Here is a 20,783-nt window from a genome sequence, read left to right on the forward strand (position 1 = left end):
AACCAATTTATTGCTTTAAGAGTGCCAATCAAGCATTGTTAATTAAGCAATCATGATGTCCAGTATAATCACCAAGTCCCAGAGTTATCTATATCATCAAATTGGATTCTATGGAAAATGTGTTGCTTGTTGAACATAATTTAATTATTTTATTCCTTTAGGTTTGTTGCCTGCTTTACTCCTTATCCTTGATACTTCTGTTAATGAGTCCTGCCTTTCCTCCTCTGCATTAATTCACGTGTTACTGTTTGATATTACAATTTAGCTGAGGTCTGTTCTCACCACTTTATTGTAGATTTGTAGATTACACTGCTAGTATTATTATTTCAGATCATAATCTTGTTGCTTTACTTCAGATCTCACTGTCACTGCTTTACATAGATACAAACTGTTAAATTGGTAGTCACCTTTGCCTGTCATTGTTCACAACACAGATGCTATGTGTTTCACAATATTTACAACACATATGGATTAAACTAAAAGAGATGATTAATGGCGAGTTTTTTTTTCTCAGCTGTGCTTGTCCTCTATTTTCCTGAAAGCAATGATGTACAACACTATGTTAAATTCTGAAGTCCAAATTCTAACAACATCATGCCTCATGGCAATTGGTAGACTCCAGTGCCATTGCTCTTTAGCAAAGTGAAGATTCAAATTTGGACATATACAGAGAATACATTCGACACAGGGTATAAAATTGTGCATAAGTGAAATTTAAAGAGGATTTTTTTAAAGTAGAGTCACTGTCAATGAACAAAATTTTGGAAAAAGGGGTAGAGAAACATATCAAATTGTGATCTGCAGTTTTTATGACCAAACATTTAGGGGAACAAGAAGAGGCTGGTGAAAACTAAGTTTGTCCACGAGCAGAAATCTGTCTTCAAGGTATACACATTAGTCTGTAAGCAACTGATGAAGCAGTTGACACCTTTTTGATGATGCCTGGTCTGGCATCCTTCAGGGAACTAAAATCAAGTTTTAACTCAACACTGACCATTACAATCTCAACATTGCAGACTCTGACTCCGAGTCAAAGATGGACTAGGCACTGACAATTATGTATACGAAGACCTGCTGAAATGGTTCCTCTGTTTTGGTGGGCATGGTCAACTATATTCTGCTTCTTGACTTTCCTGACATATCTCTCTTCAAGTGTTGCCACTGAAAGCATGTTATGCTGTGATTTCAATGTTTCCAAGAAAATATTCAACACAAAAGTTCATATATTTCTGTGTTGCTTAATAGAGCCATTAAATCTGTTAACTTCCATAAATTGGATTTCTTCTGCAGGTTTTCATGTCCCTGCACAGAATGTGAGAGTCTGTGGCAAGATCAGCATTTATTTACTGTCTCTAATTACCCTTCAAAATGTGGTGGCACCACTTTCTTCAATACAATACAGTGTGCAACTCCATGAACAAATATTTGCTAAGGCAGATACCATAGAAAACATTGTAGGAATGTGACACCTTCTTGAAAAGTGAACAAGAACTAAACCATCACAAGTAGATGTTTCCAAATGAGAGTTCAAATGAAGGGACAAAAAATATGAGATAGTCACTGGAGGATTCAAAATAAGGCCTCTTTCGGACTACTCTGTTCAGTTCTGGTCACCCCATTATAGGAAGGATATTATTAAGCTGGAGAGTTCTGAAAAGATTTGCCAGAATGTTGCCGGGAATGGAGGGCTTGAGTTATAAGGAGAGGCTGGATAGACTGGGACATTTTTCACTGGAGCATAGCAAGTTGAGGAGTGACCTCATAGAGGTTGATAAAATAATGAGTGATATAGATAAGGTGCATGGCAGGTGGCTTTTCCCTAGGATGGGTAATTTCAAGTATCAGGGGAATATTTTTAAGGTGCGAGGAGAAAGATTTAAAAAAGAGACACGGGGCAATTTCTTTTACACAATGTGGAATGAACTTGCAGAGCAAGTGACAGATATGGGTACAGTTACAATGTTTAAAAAACATTTAGCTGAGTACATGAAGAAGAAATGTTTGGAGGGATATGGGCCAAGCATAGGCAGATGTGACTAATTTAGTTTGAGATTATGGTCAGCATCGACTGGTTGGACTGAAGGGTCTGTTTTCATGCTGTATGACTCTATGAATCTATAAATCTGCTGTGCTCATTTCCTTTGCAATGGTAGCCTCCGTCTGTACTAATTATCTGTCAACTGCAGTATGTTTATCTCTCGGTGTGAGAATGTGGGTGCACAGGTGTGAACATAAAATGATTGAATCGACAGAGCACCTGAACTGCAGCCAGACCTGATTTTGTAAGTTGTCCTCCTTCTACTCATGTCAAGAAAGGGATTCCAGTTTCAAGCCAATTGTGCCAGGATAAGAAGTGGATGCAAAACCGAATGACTTACAACAATTTATGCAAGGCTTGTAGGAACTAAGTGCCAGCAGCAAACAGGAAATGAAGGAAAATGATTTTAAAAAAGACTAAAGTAGGCATATCTTATCTGTATTGTAATGTTTGTTCCACAATCTACATGCATTTCGGTTACCTTGCCATGTAAATACTAGAATGCCAGAAAAATTTATCTGTTTGAGGTATGTCTTATTACTATGGTTGAATAGGTCTCTGATAAATGGAGAGAGTCCAAATGGACATGTTTCCAGCAGTATGGGTTTTCCAACCGTTATTTGATTCCAGCCACTTTATTACAAACATGCCTAGGTTGAGTATGACAGAGGCTTCAATATTCAGGAAGGAAACAGAAACCTTAGCATATTATGATGTAAACTAATTGCTGAGTGTCTTCTGCCTGTGTCATAACTTTATGTTGTTCAATAGGTAACTTTCATTCAAAATCTTGTATTCTGTGTGGAAAGGAGCTATCGCAGGCCAGATTTTGGTATGTGGGAGAGAGGAAGCAAATATAACAATGGCAGCACTGAACTGCATTCAAGGTATATTGTTTCACATCTTAATGAATATTTTTATATCTGCAGTTAGTATGTTTATTACATGTATAAATATAATGGGAAATGGAAATAGCTGGTTTTGTCATTATGTGCTACTAAAATATTAAATGCAACAAGGATGATGCACTTTTTTTCTAAACTTAACAAAATTTTATTTCTCTTGCATGCTTTTTCCTATTTTAAGATAATGAAAAAATGTAATTTCCAATCTGAAGTAGCCATTTATGTTGAACGTTTTTGCAGCATTACTTTCCATTTCTATCCCTGTGCTAACATTTAGGGAGGTGTAGAGTAATTTTCATAACTGTGTGCAATTAGGTTCAGAATGCCAAAAGCTTTAACAAGTTTTGTTGAGCATTTGATATTTAAAAGACATCAGTTTGTACAATGATGCTGTAAAATTTCTAACAGCACATTAAAAATCCTACCAGAATGTCACGACTATCCATAATGACAGTACCACGGTAATAAATTATTTTAAGTAAAAGAAGATTTAAAATGACATCAGTTTCCACAAATTTCGTTTTCTTCAATCTCTTTTTCAACTATGATATGCTTTATTTTACATTTAAGCATTTGGACAAATGTGGCAAGTGCTATTCTCCATAGATATGAATTTGCAATCTCTTATTAATATTAATGACAGGAATGAAGGAACAGAGTTAAGTGTCTAGGTTAATAGATAACATTGTAAGGATTTACAGTTTGAGGATTGTATACACTAGATTAGAAGTTATTAAGGAGCATAGGCAGATTATGGCTTGTGAAGTTTATTGTGGGTTAATGTGATGTGATCCACTTTGAGTTTGCGACAAGCAAATCAGTATATTTCTTCAAGGTGAGAGACGAGGAGCTTAAAACTGGTAGCACAAACTACAAAGTTACTAAATTTGTACAAAAGTATTCAGATCACCAACACTCCACTGAGTTATTACTGTGGAGGTTAAAATGCAAAATTGGGCAAACAATACTTTAGATGCACAAGTCTTTGGTCTGGCCTGCTGATTTCAGTTTTCACACCAAGCCTTGGGAAAGGTAGATCAGCCATGAAAGGGGTATAACATAGTTTCCCCAAAATTCTAGATGGGCTGAAAGAGTTAAATTTGGGAGGCAACATCTAAGAAGTATTATCATTGGACCATTATTCCAGATATCTAGGTAAAATTCTGGGGACCCAGGTTCGAGTTTTGCCATGGCAGATGATGGTATTTGAATTCATTAAAAGTCCGGAATTAAGAGTCTAACGATGACCTTTAACAGTCTAATAATGAATCTATTATCATTTGTTAGAAAATCCATTTGGTTCACTAATGTCCTTTAGGGAGGAAAACAGCCATCCTCACCTGATCTGGCCTACATGTGATTCCAGTCTCTCAGTGGTTGAGGCTTAACTGCCCTTTGGGCAATTGTGACTTATATGTCACTAAAACAAGGACTATTTTGGAGCACTCAGCCAGTACAGCATGTTCACAGAAATACTCAAAGAATCACAACTATTTTCTTGCCAACATTGGTACATGGCAAGATTTGTGCATGCCCTTTACGTTTCGCAGAAGTAAGAAAATCATATAACATTTGAAAGGAAGCGTCAAATGCTGGCTAGCAAGCGAAGTCCTCATTCTGTGAATGAACAAAACAAAATTGTATTATTTTACATTAGTGTTTACTGGAATTTAAAGTGTTGAGTTTATTTAGTTGTGTTATTTTAAATGACCAAGGAATTCAGTGAGTACGTACAGAGAACCTACTTGTTCTGGTGATGGAATACAGAAAAAGAATGCATAATCACAAACTAGAGTCAGCATTCACAGCGCCAGGGATCCAGGTTTGATTCCAGTCTTGGGTGACTGTCTGTGTTTGTATGTTCTCCCCATGCCAGCGTGCATTTCCTTCCACAATTCAAAAATGAGTAGATTATGTGGATTGACGACTCTAAATTGTCCAAAGTATCTAGGGAAATGCAGGATGGATGGTTGAGCCGTGGTAAATGCAGGGATAGTTTGGGTGAGCTAGGTTTGAGTGGGATACTGTTCAGAAAGTCGATGCAGACTCGATGGGCTGAATTACCTCTTTCTGTGCTATAGGGATTCCATGATTCTAAAATATTTGACTTTTTCTTTCAAATATTACTGTGATTTCCTTACTTCTGTGAAAGGTAAAGGGCACGCACAAATCTTGCCATGTATCAATGTTACCAATAAAGCAGTTGTGATTCTTTGAGTACTTCTGTGAACATGTTGACCTGGTTAAGTGCTTTAAAATAGTACTTGTTGTAGTGACATAAAAGTCACAATAAAAGATCCAAGCATTGGTGAATACTACAGAGTTATCCCACATCCTTACTATTCCTGTGCTACTGCAGAATGCAATGATCCTTTAACATCTGGGTATCATGCCTGAGTGTCCTCCCTGATCGCACTTCCAACACTACAGATTGAAATGTGGATGTTCCCTCCATTCAGCTCCACTGTAATGATGAATTGACATATGATTTTCATATTGCCCATCTCAAATCGTAAAATTTCTATCCAGACATGTGACATCCTTCTCTCCTTAAGCCTGTAGACACATGACAGATTTTGCTGATTATGAAAGAGGTACCCAAGGTGTAGCAGTTGAAATACAGCTTTTCACTAGTTTAAGATGCTTCACTTCTTTCGCTTCTTAAAACCTTCTCATCTCCTATTGGTACTATGCATTTATAATAGACATTAGAACTGTGCATGTGAATATACATTTACAAAACTGCTCATTCAATGCAATGATTAAACATCTGTGCCACTATTTACCCTCAGAAGGCTTTTTTTCTTTTCCCTCCCATTGTATTGAGGTGTTGGCCTAACTTCCACCGCGAAGGTGGTAGATACTGGTGACTTTGAAAACTTTGGCAAATATACACTGGGTGTCTAAGCATAGAGGTGCTGTGCTGCCAAGAGCCTCTCAGATAGGTGCATACTTACCGTCCTCACTGTTGCTACCGGTGGCAAAGGGGTCATGCCAAAGGGGAGATAGAAGGACTGGAGAACTCTAAATATCCTGAGGAAAAGCTCCTGCAGTTCCTATTGATTTCTTCTCCCTGTGGATGCCAGCTAGAACTATCACCCTTTCTGTGCTGGTAGCCAAGCACACTCTTCTGGAGCTCCCACAATAGTAAGAACATGGAAGACTCTTCCATGTTTCCTTCCAGTCAACCAGAAGCCTCTGGCACAGTCGATTAATGTTCCCTTGCATCTTTCTGCAGGTTGATCATGTCACGTAAGCCCAAACATAGGGACATGTCTTCTTCATGATGTTGAACAGGCACCTGGTGTCTAGCAGTCCTCTGAATGTAAGAGGTCTCAGGCATTTCTTCCTCATGTCAATGATGTGCTCAATAGATTGTGTCATTGTGTTTAATCTAGCTTGAGTATCCACCAAGGTGGTTGTCTCTGTGTCTTGCCAGTGAGTTTCTGAGGTTCAAAAGACATCCTTCTCAAAGATAAATGTGATGATGAAGAGTTCAGCTTGCAGCTTTTTGTGCTGAATCTGTGCTAGGTGCTGCTGGTGCAATAAGAATTAATTGGTGAAGTTGCAGAATTGTTTATGCAGTGTAATGAGATTTCCTGTGTGCATAAAAGATCAGATAATAATATTACTTATTGGGTTCCTGACCATTCCTGTCTCCCCATTGTCACAGGAGCAGACTTAGTCATCCCTAGCCAGCTGCAAGTCCTCCTCAAATGGGGTGAGATCTTGATAGCTGTCACCTCTCAGTTGCTTTTGTATACCTTTTGGTCCACGTAACACAAAGCTAAATAAAGACCGAAAGTGCTGGAGAATAATTTATGTAATAATGAGAATAATCTAGCTTAATCTGTGGAGAAAGAAAAGTTAATGTTTCAAATCCAAAATGACTCTTCTTCAGAACTGAAGGGGGTTGGAAAATGCTGGTTTTTATGCTGTAGTTGAAGATGGATGAGGAACAAGTGGAATAGATGGTGAGAGTCACTGTCACTGACCTATGCTCCACTGACCTCTGCCCAAGCCAAATGGGTTTGAGGGGATGGCCTTCTGGTGCCATTCCCTGGTAAAAGAATGCAATTTCTCACCGTGACTCCAACCTGCATTTGCAAGGTAAGATCACTAAACGTGAGTGCCAGTTTCCTTTTCTTTGTGACATTTCCTAATCATTAGGGAAACCACCACAAGGTCTTTGAATTTTCCTGGAGCATTCCTAGCTTTCAGCAAGTGAAGTGGCAGTCTTTAAATGTAGCGCCAGAAGCTTTTGAGTCCCAAAGGTCCTGCCAAGGAAGAGAACTTCTTTCTGATTCACCACATATGATTTGCTAAATTACTGACGCAACACCTTGGTTGCACAGTTAATTAGGTGAGAGACTTGTAATTGTAAAGATAACCCACCCCACACATTCCTAAGATGCTCATTGCCATTTTTAAACTTCAAAATGGAAAAATCTTGGCCTAAGTTAAAATGTATGCACAATGTACAGTTAAACTGAGTTTAATAGTAATTTGACCTCATCTTAACCATTACCATCAAGCCAGGGGATCAAACCTGGGCCAATGGAGAGTGCAGGAGGGCAGGCTAGGAACATTTTATTATTGGTAATAAAATACTTCAAAATTCAAATTGAACGTTTGTTGTAAGAGCATGATGTTTAGTAATTTAAAATTTGGTTAATTTGCAAAAAAATCTCCCATCAAAAATACACACAGAAATGTATGCTTCTGAGATGCTTATTGTATTAATTGCATGTACTGAGATTTCAAATATGCCCTTTTCTTTAATAGTTCAGTTGGTATGGCCAAAGCTGCGTTGGAAGCAATCAATGGTTTTAATCTCTTCGGCAATCAGGTATTTTGAATTATATTTATTGCTTGTTTGTTTCCATATCAGAATAGGTAACTGTCAGTAATCCATCAACAACTGTGAAGGAAAAGGCATGCAAAGTCAGTGCATCCCATTCGCAAGCAGCGGTGTGTTTATATAGGATCCTATTTTTGGATTGATTTGTATATAAAGTTAATGACTATAAATTGTGTAACTATGAAAATTTAAATTCACAAAAACGAGCAATATTGAGTGGCAATGTTTTATTTAGTTTTTCTGACTTTTGAAGATAAAAAATTGCTTTAAATAATTTGAAAAAAGGCAATTCAGTTGTTTCAACGTATCAGTAGTGTAGTTTTCAATCTGAAAATTTACAAAATTTTATAGATTTCAAACTGCAATGGTAATTTTTTTCCTAAATATAATAATACAAAATTGGTAGGAGCAAATTTTTGGGAATCCAGAACTAAGCTCAAAATTCATGACCATGCAAGAACGAAACAATAGTTTGCAATTGGGTGGCTAAATATGCCTGAACACCAGACAGTAAAATGGTATTAAAGGGTTCTTCATTATTCAAAGATGCACCAAACATGAAACTTTATTGAGGAGACAACACATTCAGGAAAAGGTAGACCTCCTTAAAAACCCAAATTCTTAACTGATCATGTATTGTAGATCTTTATCATACTACTTCCTTTAACATGATTCAGACTTACAGAAATCCATCACCAATAACTTGTGTTTATGTGCTAATATTTGTTTACCCAAATAGTATTCTTAGCAAATTTGTAAGGGGCTGAACATGTTTAAGCAGGAAGGATGTTTCTCCTGGCTGTCAGGTCCCAGAAGCAAGGGACACATTATCAAATTAAATAATAGTATTTGGTCTGAGATGTGGCTGAATTTCTTCACACAGATGATGGTGAGTCTTTGGAGTTTTGTATCTCAGTTGCTCTGGTGACTCAGTCATCAAGTAAATTCAGGATAGAGAACATTGGATTTCTAGATTTAAAGATAACAAGGGATATAGAGATAGTTCTGGAAAATTATATTCAGGTAGAAAATCAGCCATGATCTAGTTGAATAGGAGAGAAGGCTCAACAGATAGCATAACCTACTCCTGCTTCAATGTGCCGAATACGTAGAAAAACATTCTATGGTGTTTTGTAAAAGCATAATGGATAAAAGTAGATACTAAGCCTTAAATGGAAATATTGAGATTGGTGACCAAAATCTTATCAAAGGCCTATTTTAAGAAAATTCTGTAGAGAGGAGATAAACTGAAGCTGGATAAAAGAAATTGGAGTAATTGGTTTAAATAAAGAGTTCCAATGCCTAGGAGCTAAAGGTATAAATGTTAATGCTTTGGTGAACAGAGCAGGTATGCATCAGAAACAGAATCACAGGAATAGCTTTCTAGCCATTTCCTTCAAGTTAATGCCTAATTTGCAGCACCATAAAATATCCTAGATTCATTTGACCCACTGTAAAGATGAACAGTAAAATATAATTCCAGAAGATTAATTTTTGTGAAATCATTTTCTGACTCCAATATACTGCAAGTTTAACAACATAATCCTTAACTTCAAATCTACAATAAGCGTCCCTCACCAGTGATGATAATTCTGTGTTGCTAAAAGAACTGGACCCAAAGACTTATTGAAATATCATACGCATCAATTTCTTAATCTACAGTTATATTTCTAGCAAGGTGAAGTCCCATCTCATCTTGTTAGTTAAACAAGGAAGCCATTTGGTCGATTGTACTTGCATTAGCTTTACAAATGACCTAGTGTCAATTGTCTATTTTTTCCTGATTTGCTTGCACTTCATTTCTGTCCAAATAATTATCCAGTTCTGCCTTTAGTGTCTCAGTCGAATCTTCCTTCACCTCACTTCCAAGCAAAATGCATCCAAAATTATTAACTTTATTTCCGGTGTCCTGCGACATATTATATGTCCGCAATAGAAATGTGGAATTTATTCAAACTGCTGTGTGTGGTTGATAAGTATGTACCTGTCAGACAGGTAGGAAGTTTTTGAGCGCAGGAGCTGTGGTTTACTAAGGAAGTTGAATCTCTTGCTAGGAGGAAGAAGGAAGCTTATGTTAGGATGAGATGTAAAGGCTCAGTTAGGGCAGATGAGAGTTACAAAGTAGCCAGGAAAGACCCTAAAGAGAGCTAAGACGAGTGAGATGGGGACATTGAAAGGTTGTTAGCGGATATGATCACAGAAAACACTAAAGCTAGTTCTATAAGTATATAAGGGGTAAAAGAATGACTAGAATAAGATTAAAGCCAATCAACGACAGTAATGGGAAGTTGTGTGTGGAGTCAGAGGAGATAGGGGAAGCACTGAAAAAATATTTTTCATCAGTATTCACACTAGAAAAAGACAATGTTGTCGAGGGGAATACTAAGAAACAGGCTACTAGAGTAGATGGGATTGAGGTTCATAAGGAGGAGGTGTTAGAAGTTCTGGAAAGTGGGCAAATAAATAAGTCCCCTGGGCCAGATGGAATTTATCCTAGGATTCTCTGGGAAGCCAGGGAGGAGATTGCCCTGCCTTTGGCTTTGACCTTTATGTCGTCATTGTCTACAGAAATACTACCAGAAGACTGTTCAAGAAGGGGAGTAGAGACCACCTTGGTAATTATAGACCTGTGAGCCTTACTTCAGTTGTGGATGAAGTGTTGCAAAAGGTTATAAGAGGTAGGATTTATAATTGTCTCGATAGGCATAAGTTGATTAGGGATAGTCAACATGGTTTCATGAAGGGTAGATCGTGCCTCACAAACCTTATTGAGTTCTTTGAGAAGGTGACCAAACAGTTGAATTGGGTAAAGCGGTTATTGTGATGTGTATGGATTTCACTAAGACGTTGATAAGGTACCCTATAGTAGGCTATTGCACAAAATATGGAGGCATGGGATTGAGGGCAGTTTAGCAGTTTGGATCAGAAAGTGGCTAGCTGAAAGAAGTTGGTTGATGGGAAATATTCATCCTGGAGTTCAGTTACTATTGTGCACTGCAAGGATCTGTTTTGGGTCTACTGTTGTTTTTCATTTTTATAAATGACCTGGATGAGGGTGTAGAAGGATGGGTTAGTAAATTTGCATATGACACTAAGGTAGATACAGTGGATAGTGTTGAAGGATGTTGTAGGTAACAGAGGGGTATAGATAAGCTGCAGAGCTGGGCTGGGAGGTGGCAAAAGGAGCCTAATGCAGAAAAGTGTGAGGTGATTCACTTTGGAAGGGGTAACTGGATGGCAGAGTACTGGGCGAATGCTAAGATTCTTGGTAGTATAGATGAGCAGAGAGACCTCTGTGTCCATATGCATACTTCCCTTAAAGTTACCATCCAGGTTGATAGGGCTGTTAAGAAGGCATACAGTGTGTTAGCTTTTATTCGTAGAGGGTAAAAAATGAGGTCTGCAGATGCTGGAGATCACAGCTGAAAATGTGTTGCTGGTTAAAGCACAGCAGGTTAGGCAGCATCCAAGGAATAGGAAATTCGACGTTTCGGGCGTTCCTGATGAAGGGCTTATGCCCGAAACGTCGAATTTCCTATTCCTTGGATGCTGCCTAACCTGCTGTGCTTTAACCAGCAACACATTTTCAGCTTTATTCGTAGAAGGATCAAGTTTCGGAATTATGAGGTCATGGTGAAGCTGGACAAAATTCTGGCATGGTCACCACATTATAGGAAGGATGTGGAAGCTTTGGAAAGGGTTCAGAGGAGATTTGCTTGGATGTTGCCTGGTATGGAGGGAAGATCTTATGAGGAAAGGTTGAGGAAATTGAGGCTGTTTTCATTACAGAGAAGAAGGTTGAGAGGTGACTTAATTGAGACATATTTAATAACCAGAAGGTTAGATCAGGTGGACAATGAGAGCCTTTTTCATAGGATGCTGATGGATAGCACAAGGGGGCACAGCTTCAAACTGAGGGGTGATAGATATAGGACAGATGTCAAGAGTAGTTTTTTTACTTAGAGAGTAGTAGGGGCATGGAACACACTGCCTGCAACAGTTGTAGACTCACCAACTTTACAAGCTTTGAATTAGTCATTGGATAGATGTATGGAGGAGAATGGAATAGTGTAAGTTAGATGGGCTTCTGATCGGTTTCACAGGTCAGCACAACATTGAGGGTCAAAGGGCCTGTTCTGCGCAGTAATGTTCTATGTCCTTTTCTATGTTTTATATACCTCTGAAAGATTTCCATTGAAATAAACCTTTTCAGTGCTGCACAGTCCTTATGCACCATAACTTTTCCTTTAGCTTTTTTTCCTTGTTAACAGGTGGGCATCTAATAGATTCCACTCACATGGTGTACAGATATTAGAATTTTTTAATCTCATATCTAAAAAGCTTTATTATAAGGAATGTCTAAACAATGTCAAGTTTAAAATTGTCGGTGCCAAAGGTTTGCCTGATAATTGCTCCATGAAACGGTTTGGAATGTTTTACTATTTTAAGGATACTAATTAAATGCTAGCTGCTGTTGTCATGGTTTAAATCTGTATTTTGAAAATAACACCTCATTCGTACATGTACCATAAGACCATTCAGCCTATCATGTCTACTGTGCCATTCGGTCATGGTTGATATGTTTCTTATGATTTTTTTCTACCTTCTCCCCATAACCTTTTGATCCTCTTACTGATCAAGAACCTATCTATCTCTAGCTTAAGTACACTTGATGGCTTGGCGACAACAGTCTTCTGTACCAGTGATTTCCATAGATTAACACTCTTCCCCCCTAACCCACTGGCTAAAGAAATTCCTGTCAATTCTAAAAGATCCCTTTACGCTGAGGCTGTGGCCTGCTAATAGTGGCAACATCTTCTCTATGTCCACTTTATCCAGACCTCTCAGTATTCTGTAATCAGATCCACCCTCATCCTTCTCAAATTCATCAAGTACACACCCAGAGTCCTTCATATGACAAGTTCTTCATCCCAGGGATCAATGTTTTAAATCTTCTCTGGACCCCCTACAACGCCAACATATCCATCCTTGGATACAAAGCCCAAAACTACTCTCAATATTCCGAATGCGATCTGACCAGAGCCTTATATCTTAGCAGTATATTTCTGAACTATTATTCTAGCCCTATTGAAATGAATGCTAATATTTCATTTGCTTTCCTAAGTGCCATCTGAACTTGCATGTTAACCTTAAGAAAATCCTGATCTAGGACTCCCAACTCCCTTTGTGCTTCACATTTCTGAAGCCTTTCCCCATTCAGACAGTAGTTTACACTTCTATTCTTTCTAGCAAAGTGTATATAATCTCACACCGTCCTGTATCGTATTCCATCTGGCACTTCTTTGCCCATTCCTCTAGCCTGTCCGAGTCTTTGTGCAGCCTCCCCACTTCCTGTCCCATAACCAACTTTGTGTTGTCTGTAAACTTTGCCACAGTGCCCTCGGTTCCTTCATCCATATCGTTAATATATTACCTGAATGGTTGTGGTCCTAATATTGATTCCTGTGGAACTCCACTAGTCACTGTCTTCCATCCTGAAATAGACTCCTATATCCCTACTCTGTGCCTTCTGCCTTTCAGTCAATCCTCTGGCAGTAACTTACTCCTAACACCATGGGCTGCTATCTTATTTAGCAGCTGCCTGCGTGGCACCTTGTAAAACACCTTCTGGAAATCCAATGAGATCATGTTCACTCGCTTTCCTTTGTCTAACTCATTCATTATCTCCTCAAACAATTGTAACAGATTTGTCAGGCATGACCTCTGCTTGTCGAAGCCATGCTGACTCAGTCATATTTTACCATGCATGCCCACGTACTCCACAGTGTCATCCTTAATACCGGATTTTGCAAATCACATCAATGACCAAGGTCAGGCTAACTGGTTTATTGTTACTAGTCTTCTGCCTCCTTCCCTGCTTAAACATCTGTACGTCTATAAATATATGTATGATATGATTAAACTCTATTATCACTTTTAATTTTATTTGTAGGGATGTTCTTGGTCAGTGATTTTTGTTGATTTTGATGCTCACAATCGGAACAGACAAACATTGTGTTCGTTGCTTCCACGAGAATCACGGTCTCACGTAAGTAGAACATCTTCACAAAATGAAGAGACAATTGCTTACACCATTCTCATGGTTCATGACTTTATTATTTTGAAACCTCTATTGAATTGGGAAGGTATGCAATAAAGTGCTGATTTATGTGTCCACCTACAGATTTTGTTTTGTCCAATAGATATTGCCTGTACTAGGTCCTGTGGATAAACAATTTTCATTTGCAGTTAGCATTTCTGCAAAGTAATGGATTTATTAAAAGTTTGATTGGTTAAGACTGCATAGTATGTGCATACCCAGGCATACTCATTATTCAAGATATTGCTTTAATTTTTAAAAGTTCATTCATGGGACATAGGTACAATTGGGCTAGCCATCATTTATTGGCCATGTCTAATTGCTGTGAAGAAGGTGCTGGTAAGCTGCCATCCATGGAGGGTAGGTACATCCACAATGCTATTAGAAGGGAAATTCCAGGATTTTGACCTAGCTACAGTGAAGGTGTATAGTTCCAAGTCAGAATGCTGTAAGACTTGAAGGATGACTTGTATGTGGTGGTGTTCCCATGCATCTGCTGCTGTTGACTTATAGGTGTGGAGGTTGTAGGTAAGAGAGATGCTGTTGAAGGAGCTTGGGTGTGTTGCTGTAGTATACCTTATAGGGGATACACATTGCTGCCACTGTGCTTTAGTTGTGTAGTTACTGATTATTGGAAGTAGTGCAGGCATGGCAGTTAAATGTCTACTTTGTCCTGGCTGGTATCAAACTCCTTGAGTGACATTGGAGCTGGAACTGTTCAGGCAAATGGAAAGTATTCCATCACACTCATAACATTTGACTTGTAGATGGTAGACAGAATGTTCTGAATTTATGCTTAGTACAGTGTTACTTTTTCAAAAGTTATCCAATCTCAATCTGCAAATCTCAGCAGTGCATTTTAATTGCAAAGCATCTGCCTATTTTAACAGCAATGTTACTGTTTCAATGTAATTTCCTCCAGAAATCACTCGGAACATTTATCTCCGTGATTAGGAATTTATTTGAATCACATTAGTAAGGTTATGAAAAGTGTTGTTGCACTATAATCACTTTGATTAGAGAGATTTGATAACAAAGGATCTAAATTAGATGATTTCAATTGTAATGAGGATTTCAAAATCCTAATTAAAGAAATAATTAATTTGGCTGGAGTTTCCCTAATTTTGGGAATGTTGCTTTTTATGATTGCTGCATAGGTTTCCCTCCATTGTCAAGCTCTATAACAAGCCAAAGAAACAAAAGTATTCAAAATTATAGTTTTTTAAATGTGACAGGAGATTCTTCATCTATTTTTGCTAGTGCAAAATATTATAATCTCTGGAGAGATCATTAATCTTTAAAGAGAAATTTAAACACCCAGTGATCGACTAAACAATTTCACATTTTGAACCCAAAACAAATTTTACTGTGTCAAAAGATGAAATTAAGCATGTGCTATAAATTTTGCACTAAAATCTAAGTCTTCGAGTATGCACCCAGACATCCTCTCTCTTCCTAATTTCATCCAAACATCCCCTTATATAAGATCTTGAGGGATCATTCACTTCACTTATAAGGAACAAACCAAATATGCCACCAACTTTCTCAAATAAATTTGTTTCTCCTTTTCAACTATTCCTTGAGATACTTGATTTCATGGTGATCCTTCCTGTAACTTTTGCTAGTGGCTGTCAAACTCTTTTTCAATATTCCACGTAGACTTCTCTTAAACTTAGATCTCACTGCATTTATACTCATTGCTTTAGAAACCAGGAAGAACCTTGGTTCCGAAATGCCTCCACTCTAATTGTCCTGACTTGGGATAGACCAGTCTGATTTCTCCTAGTCTGCTTCCACGGTTTCTGTACAGTTCATGAGTCCACTGCTGCTTTTTACTTTATCTTAGATTCTACCTCTCCTTGCCTACAAGCTCCAATCAAACTGGCTACTTGTTTCTGAGAGCAAAAGCGCAGTTTAATTGAAACAAAGGAACCTTTCCAAACCCACAGTCCAACTCCATGTTAATGTGACATGCTTTGTGGTGCTCCAAACAAAAATGTAAACTAATTTTCAACGTATTGTTTTAAAGGTAAAAGGTAATTAGACGCATATAAATGATTTATATCTTTAATGGAGGAATCAGTGGTCCTTTTTCCAGACTTGCTATTTCCAAGAATTTTCCTCATTGTTTGCTAAGTTGCTTTTAGCTTCTTTGGCCTGAGAATTACTTTGTTTAATTCTTCCTCAGGATGTAGGCATTGCAGGTTAAGTCAGCATCTATTTCCTGTTCCTAATTGGCATTGAATAAATGGGGACTGTCAGATTGCAGTGATCTGTATGATGTAGGTTCACCCCACAATACTGTCAGGGAGATTGATTGGATGATTTTCTCAGCAGTTGTGAAGGAAGTACATACAGAATCTCATCAGAATTCTGTCATTAGGATGCTAAGTACCTAGAAGTTAAAGGTAATAAGACAAATGGGAATTGAAAATTAACTAGCTGGTCATATTAAAATATATGTGCAAAGGAGCATTAGAATGTCAAAAAATGCAAACAGTGTTAAAATGTATATAAGAAAGAGCCAGAACGAATGGGAGATTGTATTTAAATGGAAAAGCAAGCTCAGTGAAGAAATTAAAGAAGTTCTTCTAAGGTATTTTTGTTTCAGAATATGCTTCGCTATTAGGTGTTGACTCTGTTAAACATGTATAGTGTGTAGCTTGGAGGAGAATTTGCAGATTGCTGCATTCCCATGCACCTGCTATGCTTATTGTTCTAAATGAGGGAGTTTCAGAGAGAAGTTCTGCAAAGAAATTTTGGTGAATTACTGCAGTGCATCTTGTAGGTGGCACACTCTGCTAACATCATGCATGTTGAAGATGGTGAATGGGGTGCTGGTCAAGTGGACTATTTTGTCTTGGATGGAGTTGAACTTCTTAAATGTTGTTTGAACTGCAGTCATCTCGGGAGAGTATTCCATCATGCTCTTGACACATGCCTTGAGGTTTCAGAAGATGTGTTTCACACCACAAAGCTTCTGACCTCCTCCTGTAACCGTGGTATTTATGTATTTGATTCAATTCAGTTTCTGGGTCAATAGGCAACTCTCAGGGTGTTGGAACTGGGAGATTCAGTGATGATAACGACATTGAATTCAAAGAGAGAATGGTTAGAATATGTCTTGATCATTGTCTGAAATGTTGGTTAGGTCTGCTTCACATGGACATGGACAGCTTAATATCTGAGAAATCACAAATTGTACTGAATATTGTGTAATCATCAATGATCATCCCCTTTTCTGATGGTATGGTAGAGAAAAGTTCATTGATAGAATACTGAAGATGCATGAGCTATGAAATTCATAATTAAAATTACTTATTGAGATAAATATAGATCCCCCTGTATCTACTAAAAGCTCTTTGTGGCTTTGGCACTGCTTAAGTCTTCTCACTTGTAACTATAACTTATTTAATAAACACCAGTGACTCTTCTAAGTGAGTAAGTATGTAAGTACCATGATCCATATGCCAGTTTCTCAACCAAGATTTTCCATTTATTTACATTTAGAATTCAATTCTTTATCTAAAGTTATTTTCTAAAGGAACTATGAAATCAGACATTCTCAACAAGAAGCAAATAAGCCTTGATTCCTGTGGTATGGCCTACATCCCTGATCCTTAGATCATACCTTCCAGAAGGCAAAATCATTTAAAGCTCTCAATTAATATTGATACTTTCAATTAATATGGATTCATTAAGTATCAAATTCCTTAGGTGATGATGATCAGACTGACCTGACATTATATCCAAATGGCTAATCATGTTGGATGAAACACTAAACTGCACACAGTGTAGAGCAGCAAATCATAGCCTGTGAGCAACATCTCCATTTGTAAATTTTCATATTGATATGATGGTGCATATATTGATCTATGATGCACAGAAACCAATAATTATATACTGAATTTTGCTATACTGGAATAAATTATAGCAGAGAGGAGGGATGATACCTTGGAAGGATCATTAAATGAGACCATATAGTTAGAAGGAAGAAAACATCTCAAAAAGGGGTAAATGCGCTGTTTTTTGTGTGTGTGAGAGAGAGAGATACATGAAAGTGTTAGGAAAACATAGAAGTTAAGTGTGTAATTAAATTTCAGAAGCTTATCAGAATAATAAGTGGATTTTAACTATGCAAGAATTAGTAGGGAGAGTTTTAGTATGAAAGGTAATGAACGAGCAAGGTTCTTAAACTACATCTAGGAGATTCGTTTGGCTTAGATGGACTTGAGGTTCTTGAATGTTGTTTGAACTGCAGACATCTGGGCAGATTATCCATCGTGCTCTTGATACATTCCTTAAGGTTTCAGAAGGTGCGCATCACACCACAGAGTTTGCAGCTTCTGGCCTGCTATTGTAATCATATATTTGATTCAATTAAGTTTCTGGTCAATGGGTAACTCTGAGTGGTGAAGCTAGGAGGTTCAGTGATGATAGTTCATATAAAACCCAACAAGGGAAAGGGTAGTTCTGAGCCTAATTTTGGTAATTGAGCATGTACAAGAGGAAGGTGTTTCAATAAGGACACATTTTGGAGTTAGTGATCAAAACTAGCACTGCTGCCTCACAGCATCAGGAACCTGGGTTCGATTCCAGCCTCTGGTGACTGTCTATGTTGAGTTTGCACATTCTGTCTGTATCTGTGTGGGTCTTCTTCGGGTGCTCTGGTTTCCTCCCACAATCCAAAGATGTGCATGTTAGGTGAGTTGGCCATGCTAAATGGCCCATGGTGTTAAGGGCTATGTAGGTTAGGTAGATTAGTCAAGGGTAACTGTAGAGTAATATGGTAGGGGAATGGGTCTGGGTGGGTTACTGTTCGGAGGTTTGGTGAGGACTTGTTGGGCCTGATGGCCTGTTTCCACACTGTAGAGATTCTATGATTGAGAACTCAATTTGATTTAGGATTGTTATGGCAAAGGATAAGGATGGACCAGGAATAAAAGTTCTAAACTGAGGTAAATATGAGACATAATTTTGGTTAGGACACACTTGGACTATTGCGTTCAATTCTGGTTGCCATATTATAGGTAGGATGTGGAGTGTTTGGAGAGGGTATGGAAGAGGTTTACCAGGATTTTGACTGGATTAGAGTGTATGAACTATAAAGAGAGGCTACAAAGCTCAGGTTGTTTTCTCTGAAGCATCGAAGGCCGAGAGGTGACTTGATATAAGTCTGTAAAATTATGAGATGCATAGATAGGATTGATGGTCAGAATCTTTTACCCAGAGTTGAAATGTCTAAAACATGCATTTAACGTGAGAAGGGGAATGTTCAAAGGAGCTGTGAGGGGCAAGTTTTGTACACAAAGAGGGGTGGAAATCTGGAACATGCTGCCAGAGGTAAATACGGTGAGGACACTTAAAAGACTTTTAGATAAACTTATGAATATGCAAGGAGTGGAAGGATGTGGAGAAAGGACAGGTAGAAAGGATGAGTCTAATTTGGAGTCATGTTCGGCGCAACATTGTCGGCTGAAGGGCCTGTTCTTGTGCTATACTTTTCTTTGTTCTATGTTGTGCTGCTGTTTTATATTTGCTTGAGACTAGGGTCATGTCAATTTTCAACAGAAAATAGTTTGGGGAGGCACCAAAGTACAGAATATGTGCTTACATTGATCCTTTATCATCTGTATGCAGTCTTAGAAACATGACTGAACTCGTATAATAGTCATATAATTTACAATTTGTAAGAAACTATGAAACTGATGTTATAAATCCAGAAAACTTTAAAAATGTCTGTCAAATTCCACTGTTGTATGAAAATGAGGTAAGAGTCTCACAGGCATCTGTGCTGGGACCTCAACCATTTGCAATTTATATCCTTGATATAGATAAGGGGAGTACAGACATGGTAGATGAATTTGCGATCACTATCAAGGTAAGCTGAGATTCAGGTAGTGCACATAATCAAGAAGGCTAATGGGGTCCTATCCTTTCTTTTGAGAGGAATATAACATAAAACATAAAAGCTATTATGCTTCAGCGAGACAGAGCATTGGTGAGACACATCCAAAATACTGTGTACACTTCTGGTCTCCTTATTTAAGGAATGATATATCTAATTCAGAGGAGTTTTATAAGATTAATACTTGGAATGAGTGAGTTGCATTTGAGAGGTTAGCTTGGACAGGCTGAGCTTGTTTCCACTGGAATTTAAGAGTGCGAGGTGATCGAAGTGTATAAGATTCTGAATGTGTGTGGGTGTGGAAAGGATATTTACTCTTGTTGCCTAATCCAGAACCAGGGGTACTGCTTTAAAATTTGGGGTCACCATTTTAGGACAGAAGAAGGTTTTTTTTTTCTCTCTCAGGGTTGATAAACTTCCTGGAATGGAACAACTTTGCATTTCTGACAGTGGATTCTGATTAGGGCTCCTTAAGAAATGTAGAGTTGTACTTTCACTCTGACAGATTCATCATAGCCCAGAGCGGTTTGTTGCTGTATTCTGTACTTTAAAGGTCCAACATGGCAGAGAGCCAGTTTAACCCTTCCTATGAGAGGTTAAGTATATAAAGGAAATATGAGTTTAGGGTGCCAAGAGAGCAATGTACCAAGTAGGTAAGGGGTTAGGTGCTAGGTAAGTGGGATGCTTGGCAGTTTGGAAATAGAGTGTCATGTAGTTCATGTGTCAGATGGTTAGGGGTAAGATGCTTGGTCAGTAATGTGCCAGATAGGTAGAAATAAGATGCCAGGTTGGGGGTACCAAGAAGTAAGGTGCCAAGGTGGTAAGGAGTCAGTATGCAAATTGAAAAGGGGCCAGGTAAGTGATCATCAGTCAAGGTTTGTAGAAGATGGCAGGGTTGAATGTGGTCTTGGGCTCTCGTGGCCTCCTGCCGTAGTAGGGAGATATGGTGTCAGGTCCAGTGGCAGAGGAGT

At 38.2% G+C, this 20,783-nt stretch overlaps 1 protein-coding gene across 4 annotated transcripts in view; it reads left to right on the forward strand.

The window, feature by feature from the left end:
• phkb (phosphorylase kinase, beta) overlaps positions 1-20,783 on the forward strand; it is a 262,162-nt gene that overhangs the window by 96,513 nt on the left and 144,866 nt on the right. For all 4 annotated transcript variants that reach the window (XM_060838109.1, XM_060838108.1, XM_060838110.1 and 1 more), the window contains 3 exons: positions 2,810-2,925; positions 7,729-7,792; positions 13,758-13,853. In XM_060838109.1, coding sequence (XP_060694092.1) covers positions 2,810-2,925; positions 7,729-7,792; positions 13,758-13,853 — 276 coding nt within the window. The remainder of the gene's footprint in view (positions 1-2,809; positions 2,926-7,728; positions 7,793-13,757; positions 13,854-20,783) is intronic.

This window comes from Hemiscyllium ocellatum, chromosome 17 (assembly GCF_020745735.1).
Source record: "Hemiscyllium ocellatum isolate sHemOce1 chromosome 17, sHemOce1.pat.X.cur, whole genome shotgun sequence".
NCBI lineage: Eukaryota > Metazoa > Chordata > Chondrichthyes > Orectolobiformes > Hemiscylliidae > Hemiscyllium > Hemiscyllium ocellatum.